The sequence below is a fragment of the Nelusetta ayraudi genome, unplaced genomic scaffold, assembly GCF_046127955.1.
Source record: "Nelusetta ayraudi isolate G7.1 ecotype Tasmania unplaced genomic scaffold, CSIRO-AGI_Nayr_v1 ptg000042l, whole genome shotgun sequence".
NCBI classification, from domain to species: Eukaryota; Metazoa; Chordata; class Actinopteri; order Tetraodontiformes; family Monacanthidae; genus Nelusetta; species Nelusetta ayraudi.
Window position 1 is genome coordinate 17,528,634 of NW_027466092.1, and position 10,868 is coordinate 17,539,501.

The following is a 10,868-nucleotide window of genomic DNA, read 5'->3' on the forward strand; positions in this document are numbered from 1 at the left end:
AGACATTCCGGCCTCAGATTTCCGCTCATTTAAGTTGAACGTAAGGAAAAATACTGCCCCCTACTGCTGGGGGAAATACACACACACACACACACACACACACACACGGAAACACACTAAAGCTCTTGCTAGTGCCTTATTTTAACCTGAAGAATAAAGCCTCCAGGGGGCGCTCCTTGAGTGTGCTCCTAGTGCCGGTCATCAAGCCTGTATAAACGCAAAGACTGCAGAACTAAACACGGCCATCAGTTCACTGTGGCTACTCCAAATGGGAAACAGTAGAAATCAGGATTGTGCTTTGGTGCCTTTAAAGCCTTTTAAAAGTGTTCTGGGCATAAATAAAGGCCACAAGCGAGACGTTTCTACTCCCATTCTAACTGAAACGGAGGAGTTGAGATACTTTGATGACACCGTCCTGCATAATTCATCAGAGTGCAGCTGCTGCTGACCACCTGCTGCGGCCTCACAAACTTTCCACACCACGCCGGGGCTCTCTTTACGACCCACCAGGTAAACAGCAGAGGCTGCTGGGAGGACTTTCCAGCCGTAGCTGGTGGGAGCGACGTGTTTCGGTCTCTGAGCTGCCCGTGTTGCCTGGAAATCTATTATTTACTGAAGTGATGGACCAGAAACGTCCTCAGAGAACAGATGGACATCTTTCACTAAAAACACGGGCTACTGCTCATTAGCGCTCATTAACGTTCAGTTATCCGTGGAAAAGACGAGAAGAAACCAAACAGCTGTGAAAGAAATCTAAAGCTGTTCAAAAAAACTCAAAAAAAGATTTTTATCGTGTCAAATTCCAACATGATGATACTTTGCAACAACTATATATTCTACAGATATTAGAGTTTACCATGCGCAGCTATCGTAGCAACAGTGTTGAAAACCCCAGGCAGGGAGGCTTTAATTGTGGCATCAGTGTCGTCTTGGCCTCGACCCTCTGTCGTCTCCAGTGGATTTCAAAGTAGAGGCAAAACCTTCACTCATTACTATTACTTGCCCTGGAATTTTCTTCCTCTCCTCACGATATGAATTGTTGCACACAGCACATTCGCTGAACCTACCAATCACATTCCATATTCATGAAATATAAGGCATATGGAAAAATGTGGGTAAAAATATATATATATTTTTTAAAAGGTTAACTGTCCTGGCCTTGGTGGCGACCTGGTCTGTCTTGGTCTCGGTGGAGGCACTCTTGACATCACTACATGCAGACAGTACAGTATAAGCCAGCGAACATTGCGGCAAGCCATTTTGGGTCCTATGACTGAAAATCATGTAAATAGCCCATTAATAACGGTCTCCTGCGGGGGCCCAGTAGTGTTCACCCCAGCCTCACCTGTGTTTACTACAGTCAGGTTTACCGCATCTCCAAGTGTAAGAAGTGTAAGAAAGAGTCATTCATCGGACAGGATGCACTGTTCCATTGCTGAGACACTGCAGTGTTGGAGTTTAGTATTGAGGAAAACCACCAACACACCACAGTGTGGCAGTTAATGCAGAGATATGGCCACAAGTGCAACCGCACAAAAAAAGGTGACAACTATAAAACACAACAATGACGTGCTCCGAGCTGCACCTGCGCTGGAAGGCATGCATCATTATTTTCAGCCATTATCCCCCCCCCCCCCGAGTCTCTTCAGCGGCGTTACGGCTCTTGCCGCCTTGAGCCGCCAATGAAGTGGTGAAAGAGCAGAGACGAGGCAGCGAGCGCCCGCAGGTGCTCGGTGCCGGCAGACAAAGCCGGCACTGAGCGAGCGCCTTCAACGCAAACTCAAATTTGTACGCGTTTGCTCGGGATAAAATAGTTTCTGTTCAAAGTCGAACAGAATAATTGCGGCTCGCAGCGGTAACAGAGTTCACTCGGTGAAGCGGATAATTATCGCGTGCCAGTCAGCTGATGTCTCACCGCAGTCGGGTGAAGTGACACAAAGCAGACCTGCTCGAATCAGGCAGGCAGGCAGGCAGACAGGCAGGCAGGCAGGCAGGCAGGCAGGCAGGCAGACAGGCAGACAGGCAGGCAGACAGGCAGGCAGGCAGGCAGACAGGCAGGCAGACAGGCAGAGTGTTTTGGTTGGATTGTGTCACTCTTGAGAAGAAGCTAGAAGGAATGGAGAGAAATGACCAAGGAGCAAAGAGCAGGGAGTTGGTGCTTCCCGGAGTTACTAGAGGGCCTGTGGGCCAGTTTGAGAGGAGCAGCTCCATCCATCAAAGCAAGCAGAAGAAGGAGCAGCCTCATCAATCACCACACGCAGATATGGCACTTTTCCTCACCACGGAGAGCCTCAGTCCATCCAACAATAAAACATCACTTTGAGATGAGGCTGCCGAAGCCAGCAGGTTGTCTTTCAGCAGAAATTGGGCTCATCTTCACAACAATTGGGAAAGTTTTTTGTAATTACACTGACCATGCTGTCTAGTGTTCTGGTTTTTCTTTTGGACAGATCCTGTGATGGTATTTCAGGCTTGTCCATCAGAAGTGACACCTTTTTTTTTCCTTTTTAACAGTCTAAAGTTGTTAATTTGGTCACAGCATCTAATTTGGGCAGATTTCTCAGCCCATCTGTGGTGCAACCTGATGAGTGTGTGTGTGATTCACTGCATCATCAGCGCTGGATTGGAGGGGTTCAAGGAGTCCGCTTTGAATAAATAAATTAAAGAAAATCTACTGAAGGAAAAGAATTGAACAAATATGCAGCAACACCGCGCTTTCTTTACAGGCAGCGTCAATGGGGAACAATGGCTCTGTAAAGCACTTCAGCTTCAACAAAGAACTCGTCATGAAACCTTTTTGCAGAACAAGCTGAAAAGGTCGAAAGTAATGAAAACAGACATCTAAAATCCTCTACCGACAAAAAACAGGAAGTGAAAAGCAAAACCACAAAAAAAAAAAAAGCTGAAGAAAATGTACAACATGAAGACAGCGTAAAAACATCCATCTTTATGAGGGAGTGTGTGGTTACTTCTGGTATGTCTGACTGGACACACAATAAGCCCTCATCCAGATGACTGGGAAAAATGACGCATACTACTTTGAATTACAATTAGTCGGGTTTGGATGAACTTCCACCTCTGTGTGGGACTCAGGTGAGAATGAGGTGAAAACCCACCTGGATGTTGTGGAGCTTCTTCCTGCCTTTCTTCAGCCGACTCAGCAGCCTCAGATGTGGCCGCTCTTCGCTCTCCGGCTGCAGCAGTCGGTCGTCGACGGACACAGTCTTCCTCAAGGTTGCCCGCTCCCCAGTCCCAGCGCCACCGCCACCCTCTGCCCCAGTCCTCCTCGACACTGGAGACGGGTCAGGTGACCAGAAGTCCCGCTGCAAGGAGCCTGGCGTGAGAAACCAGAGATGCGCTGATGTTACTGGACACCATGTTAACAACCTCTCACAGCGCAAACACGTGCGCGCACAGACACACACACAGCAATTCAAAAGGATGCAGATCCTGAGGAATGATTTTAATATGATTTCCATTTGGGAAAACACAATTTTGGAAAATTATTATCAATTTTGTTCATTTTCTTTTTTGTCAATTAGTACTGTTGAATTTCCTTTTATCAAATGGGTGAGTCAGTGTGTGTGTGTGTGTGTGTGTGTGTGTGTGTGTGTGTGTGTGTGTGAAGTTGCCGACCAGCTGCTAAATTAAAAATAGGCCTTCTTCACATAGAGCATGTCAACAAAAACATTTTTTACATGTTTAAAAGAAATTTCTGGACATGCAAAGACTGGAATGTCCTCATCAATATGTAAGTGGCCATGTAAATGATGTCAAATGACAAAGATACCAAACCACGGGATAGAACCTGATATATAAGCACTAGGAGTGAGCAACACTTTGGCCACTCAAAAGTCTGAGGTAAAGTAGGGATGTCTTTTTACTGGCCCAATAGCAACCACAACAACCAACTGAAAGGTAGAACCATCTGGGTGGACCGACAGTGAAGGGTATTTATTACATGGATTTTAAAGTCCATAAATTGAAGAAAAAATCCCATCTGATTCCTTTTACGCTCAATGTATGGGAGAGAAGATGCGCACTCACTCAGGCGCATATAAAAGCCTGCTAGAATGGTTAGAATTGGAACTAGTTGAGTCAAGTCTGACATTTATTGTGTGGCTAAATACACCCAGCAAATATAAAATATATCACTACTGTATATAAAAGCGGAACATTGTGAAAAGCATCAGCCTGGAAGACACTCAGGCTTCCAGTTTTTAGTGAATTTAACGTGGATGAAAAGAAAATCTATGTTTCCAGCCTCGCATGTCTGGATGGGGCTTGGCTGAAGAACAAAGACAGCTTCAGCGCTCGCACCTGGTGGCACACGGTAAGAAGTAATCAAACTGTAATACAGAACAAACTATGAATGCAGAAGTCCACAACAAGTTGTGAAGGAGTCAGTAGTTACTTTGTCAATGCAATATTACAAAGTCATGGAGTTACTTCATTGCGAATATATAACTATCTGTCACGCTTCAGCGTCAATAGAGCCGCGAGCCTCTCCTCAGATCTGGAGCCACAGCTCCCCCTAGCGGACAAATGTTACAACGCCGCGAGATTTGCATGAATGAATTGACTGGAACTGTTCGTTTCGTGGGATTACATAATTAACGATAATAAAGAATAACTGCATCATTTCTACTGAACAGTCTACAGTTACTACTTTACACTCCACATCATTTATAAAAATGTGTTGAGCGCGGAACCACAAGTTCTCCATGTGCCACCCAGCTACTAGAAGTGTTTCCTTGAAGTGTTTCCATGAGGTATTTGAATGTCACTTGGTAATTCACTTTATAAAACAATCATTTCTCCTGTCACCCTCACTGAGAATTCAAAAACTGATCGGCTAGAGATTCTTGATGCAAGCAGGAAAACCTTTGTCAAAAGTCATGCCAGAGGTCTTCAGCCAAAAATGCCTACCGAAGATATGTTAGACATGAAACACAGACTGGCTGTAATCTGTACACCAGGAAGTTCATTATCATTCTCCAGAAGGGAGGAGCGTCTACGGTAGCGCGCGTGTGCATACTGCATGTGTGTGTGTGTCCGTGCGTGCCAACATTCCTGACATGTCTTCACGCCAATCTCGATTAAGTCTTTACACTTCCTGTTTGTCTTTATGGTCACTGAGCTGCTGAAGCAGTCTGCTACTGTCTCTAGAGTCGGGCCTTGGGTTGAGTGCGCTCACATGGAGACAGTGGGATACTGCAGTCTGCCACAAAGGGGCACTCAAGATGATTCTTTTTTTGGTGTTGTTTCGCTTTTCACAAAAATCAAATCACACGTGTCTGTTGTGACTTTTTTTCTAAGTTTAAATATTTAAATACATAAATAAATTATGTTCATTTATGTTGTTAGTTGATAAATTGTACAGCTAAGAGGTATAATAAGATCCAAACAAAATGGAAATGCAGCATATTTTGTTGTTTCTTACTTTTTAAACTCACATTATGTAACGTTAAATAAACGTTATGAAGAAGTTTTGTTTTTAACGGGGTCCTACTAATCTTTCATAGCTACATCATGCTGCAAACAAAAAACAAATCACAATATGGGGTGGGGCAGTGCTGCCCCCTACTGGGGAGGAAAAGACTGAACGTCTTCCATCAGCCAATAGCTGCTAGCAACCTCTTCTCACCTGTGGACGTCCAGTGGAGCCCCCCGGGACTGGCAGCGAGGCGCCGTCTCTTCCTAATGCTGACGCTGCTCTGGGGGGCGGAGTCTGCCGACGACACGTCTGAGGCCAGCAGAGCAGCAGCCGGGGTGGAGGAGAGGGCGGGGATGAGGGGCGTGGCCAAGAATGGCATCTCTTTTCCCAGGGCAGGTGTGAGGAAGCTGGACTCCTTCTCTGAGGACCTGCTGCACCCAAACAACAAGAGAAGAGACGTTAGTGGTGCCACATGATTCCTCCAAGCCAGTGGCACAACAGAGTTCCAGATTTTCATATTTAAAAGTGTTATTCTTTTGCACTAGAGCAGAAATACATCATTCATTGTAAACGCGAGGCTCAGCAGGGCCGCTGTGCAGCTTGCTCAGCGGCGTCACCTGTCTTCGGACACCACGTAGCTGCGGCTCCGCCATGATCCTGCGACTCGACGATGGTCTTTTTTATTTCTCAACAACACAAAGTCCAACAACTGAGTCCAGGTAATCATCACAGCAGCGCCGACACGGAGGAACCGCCGATTGTCCTGGTGCCCCCCACTGCCAAGAGCTCTCAGAGGAAGGCGAGTTTCTCAAAAGTGAGCTGGAGGTCCTCAGCTGAAGGAAACGCTCACCTGCAGTGTTCAGTGCATGTTACCTGACCTCAAAGTGTGTGTGTGTGTGTGTGTGTGTGCCTCAGATCTGATCAGTCAAGAAGTCTTTGTGTCAGATGAAATGCAACCTTCAGAGTGGGTTGCAGGTGGGTGGGGGGAGGGGCAGCGTTGCATTTGTTTGCAGTCGGACATTCAGCATCAGCATTAGACAGTCTCCCTCCAGCTGAAACAGCAAAGTGCATCACCTATATCCCATTAGTATTCTTTTATTCTATTATTATTGTTGACTTGAACAAGCTGGCTAATGAATGGAGGCTGCATAATAGAGAGAATACTCAATTCTCAACTCAACAATTCTCTTAATTCATAAGCCGAAGGGGAGCAATGATTTGGAACAGACCTCAATACGACAGCTGAGCTCTTTCCATCAAGTCACTGTCTGCCTGTTTGTCCTTATTGGTTCCCTCTAGGATGCAGTATTTTATGGGCGGCAGCCTCATGCAGTTTCTTATACTTAAATTATTAAAATATCAGAAACTGCCTGCGTTAATGTACTAGTGACATTAAAGCTTGTAAACAGAGGCTCTCTTTCACGTCTTCTATTTCATGCTTGAAGCTGTGTTTTCACTACAATGCCTGTAAATTAACACCCCCCCCCCCCAAAAAATACGCTGGAATTTTCAGCGGGGCAACTGTTTTGTCGTGCTCTCCCAGCTGGTAAATTTCCAGGAATGCAGGTGGAGTTTGAGTCAGCTGAAGAGGATGTTTTCAGATCAGACAGGTAGTTCCAAGAATCCAATAGCCACCAGGGGCTTTAATGGGAGGGAGAGAACCTGCCCCATACCTCCCGATGTGGCCGGTTCACTCTTACCTGAGCGCTGTGTCACTCTCTGTTGCCTCGCTGCAGCTGGAGCGACGGGAGTCGGACCCCGGCGAGGAGGACGAGCAGGACACCGGCCGAGAGGAATGGGTGGATGCATGTGAAGAAGAGGAGGCGGAGGAGGTGCGCAACAGCGAGGAGGGCATACACAGCCACGTCTCCAAGTCAGAGAACTTGGAGTAGCTCAACATCTCCAGAACGCTGTGCGACGAGAGGCAGAGCAGCAACATCAAGACAAAGATATGCACCACACAGTTTTGGTGAAGACTGAGCTGAGCTACAGGTTTGTCTATGCCAAGGCAAGGTGGGAGTGATAAGTAGCTGAAAACCTAGAGAACCACAGTAGCTTAGCCATGGAGATCTGGTGAGAAGCCCAGACAACTCACACTGGTGCTTCTTACTGGGGTCAGCTGAGAGACTGGCTGGAGGGACCATTTATCCCAGCTGCTCTGTTACTAATAATAATGCTGGTAAACTTTGCTATGGGTTTGGTCACCTCGATTCAACCTCAGTTTGGCAGAAGAAAATGTATTTAAAATAAGGAGAGCAACATTAGGTAGGCTGTGGTCAGTGAACCACCCGGTTACCTCTCCTCGCCCACTCCTGGGAGCTCATCTTTCTCATCTGCAGTCTGGAAGATGCAGGAGGTCCTGGAGTCTCGAGGAGACAGCAAAACACAGTTTTCAGAATCCAGGGACATCTTCGGCCATATCTGTAGGGAGTAAAGAGGAAGTAAGAGATGAGCGAATGAGCTTCAAACAAATACCACGTTTTGAACAGGGGACATGATTGACCCAAGAATGGGGAACCATGATATTGTTTGCTTGTAAAGATTGGGGGGGGGGGGATCAGCACAAAATGAATCAATTGGGTAAGACATTTTATATTTAGCATGCTAATAAGAGGAACAACTACGAGTCAAAGTTGTGCTAATGACTGTAACAGTAAACAAACAAAATGTTGCAAGCAAGAATGACAGCTGTTTATTGCTGCTCTTATTTTTGACTGAGTAATTTACGAACTCAATTAAAAACAACAACAAAAAAACAACAACAAACAAACAGAGCAAACACCCAACACACAAGTATGGAAAATGTGTTGCCTTTAGCAGATCCAGCTGTTTGGTAGTATTAGTTCACATCTTGTTTTTTTAAATTAATACGTCTTTGTCACTGGCAGTAAGATACATTTGTAAATGTATCAAGATAGCTGTCTAGAATGTTGATAGATAGCTACGAACATTCAGTTTCGAATTCATGATAGGTGTCGTCACAACAAGAGCCAGAAACTTCCTGATGGTTGACAGGTCGACCACCCAGGCCACCACCTGACAGCTGATGAGCGTTAGTTGGCAGCAGCTGCTTCCACTGCTCTCACCGACACACTGCCTGACTTGGTAAAGTCACAGAGCGTGCTAGTAGGATACTGAGGTTTCGTCAAGCTGCCGCCGGTATTGGTCAAGGTAACAGCTGCTGACTGAGGAGGAGGGATGCAAAACCACGTCCGGCTAATGCGGGACCACATGTGCACGTCGCGTTCGAAGCGAGTGGAGTGAAAGACTTCGAAACAACTTTATTTATTTATTTATTTATTTTTACTAAACACCCAGCTGTTGGTCTGCCAGTCAAAGGTTGCTGCTGCGACCCCACGGGAGAGCTCGGGACTGCTCTCCGTTCACCAAACTCCTCTCCGACTTGCCCCCAAAACGTTACTCTCACAGCAGGAGAAGAAAGAGCGAGAAAAGAGTCGTCGGCGTCTCCGACTCAGACTGTTACCGTCTCGTAGCGCCCCTTCTTCTGCAGGAATGGCTTTTCTTCTTCTTCTCCTTCTCCTTCTTCTCGCTGTTTTCTCCCCGAGCGGCAACATCTGCTCACGCAGGGCTGCCGCCTGGCAACGTGTCTTTGTCCTTCCCTGTGTAAAACATCCCAAAAATACTGCGGCCCAGGGCCGGAGCGGCTTCTCCGGTTTCACTGCGGTGCACTCACCGCAACAGACGCCCAGTCCTCCAGTCAGTCAGTCAGTCAGTCAGAACACCAAGGAGGGCCCCGTGAGTCACTCAGAAGTGCACCGACGGGTCGTTCGAGTCGGTTCGCGTGATAATTTAATGGCAATGCGGAAGGGAATAAAATGTTCTCTTAGGTTTGACGATCCTCGGAAGGGACGGGGGGAAAGGGGACCGAGTTGGGATGGAAGGGGGCGAGGAAAGAGAGGGAAGGGCAGAAGATGAAAGGGAACTGAGCTGGAAATGGCAACTGAACGAAGGAGGGACAATTAAAGGTTAGAGGAGAGTGAAAAGGACCGACGGGGGGAAACAGTTGGGGGGGGTTCGGAGAGGCAAGGAGAGAGTGAGTGAGTGAGGAGGAGGAGTGGAAAATGATGAGGGGAAGAGAAAAAAAAGATTGGAAACTTTGGGTTAGTTGTCGGGTCTCAGGGAGCCGCTGCGTGGAGGGGAAAGTGCAGGGTACTTATAAAAGATTGCAAAGAGCAGCAGGAAAAGGACTCGGAAAAGAGAAGCCCGATTGGGTGACAAAAGATGGACGTGTGCAGCTGAGAACTAGGTCTTGGTGTTTGTTGACTCCAAGAGATAAATGCAGGCACAGGAAGAGGCCTTGTTTATGTTGGAGAGAAGCTGCAGCCGTAATTACCCACGCTGGGGACGAACACGAAGCCCGATCTCGCATCAGTTCCCCTCCGTCCTGCTGCAGGCCCTTTCATCCACGCTTTGCTGCTAATATTACACGTTATCAGCCTCATCGCTACGTGTGAAGTCGCACACATACACGCACGCACGCAGACGCGCGCGCACAGTGAACTTGGGTGGTGCAAGTTGGTACATAATTAAAAATCTGTGAGTACATGCAAACAAACGTGTTGTAATAATAATAATAATAATAATAATAATAATAATAATAATAATGTTGTTTTTTGTTTGTTTTTTTTTTACTTAATTGCATTTAAAAATGGTAATACAAATGAGTATTGACCTCTAATCGAAAGATGGCGCCTTGTCTCATTTCATCATAAAAGCAGTTATTGGATGTGAAAATAGATCCTTATATTGTTAGTTGAGGGAATGCGCAAGTTACAAATAAAATCTGTGATCGCTGCCAGAATAAACACATCAAGTAGCCGCAGCAGTGTTTGTAGTTTCAGTGTAGTACCACTTGGGGTCAGTATCGTCACAGATGGGTGTCTGAACACCCACCTGAGTTGATGGAACCCGCCCGAGGGAACGAAATGAAACACTTTTCGTCAACAAATAAATGAAGATACAAGGTAGACAAATATTATTTGTATATGGACAGAGAACATTTCCACCTGTTTGGTGACTGACAGTGTTCACATCCAGGATCACAAGAAGAAATCTGCAGACAGGACTGATGTTTCAGCCAAGTCTAAATGGGGCCTGGCTTTGGCAGCAGCCTTTGGTTTTATTTCATTTTGACTTTTCATTTCTATGCTTCGTTTATTTTTCGGTTTCTTTGTCACTGGCAATGTTCTAGAGGTCCTGTATTTGTATTTATCCTATGCAATTCTCATTCTGCTTGTTGTAGACATACAAAAGTGAAGAAAACAAGTGGTACTGAATGTCATTGCAAATCCTAAAATCCTAGCAGCAGCATTTTTGTAGACATTTCTCTCTCTCTCTTTCTCTCTGTTGTGTGTGTGTGTGTGTGTGTGTGTGTGTGTGAGTGAAATGAGTTAGCTGTTAGCTCAACTGG

General features: G+C 46.1%; 1 protein-coding gene across 2 annotated transcripts in view; it reads right to left on the bottom strand.

Moving 5' to 3' along the window:
* ankfn1a (ankyrin repeat and fibronectin type III domain containing 1a) overlaps positions 1–9,441 on the bottom strand; it is a 57,456-nt gene extending 48,015 nt beyond the window's left edge. The window contains exons 1-5 of one of the 2 annotated variants that reach the window (XM_076035079.1): positions 8,922–9,441; positions 7,734–7,858; positions 7,138–7,347; positions 5,648–5,865; positions 3,117–3,334 (exon numbers count right to left, since the gene is read on the bottom strand). In XM_076035079.1, the coding sequence (XP_075891194.1) occupies positions 3,117–3,334; positions 5,648–5,865; positions 7,138–7,347; positions 7,734–7,846 (759 nt within the window). In that variant the 5' untranslated portion in view covers positions 7,847–7,858; positions 8,922–9,441. Of the gene's footprint in view, positions 1–3,116; positions 3,335–5,647; positions 5,869–7,137; positions 7,348–7,733; positions 7,859–8,921 lie in introns of both variants that reach the window. The other variant, XM_076035077.1, reaches the window with a different exon arrangement.
* Positions 9,442–10,868: the final 1,427 nt, after the last annotated feature.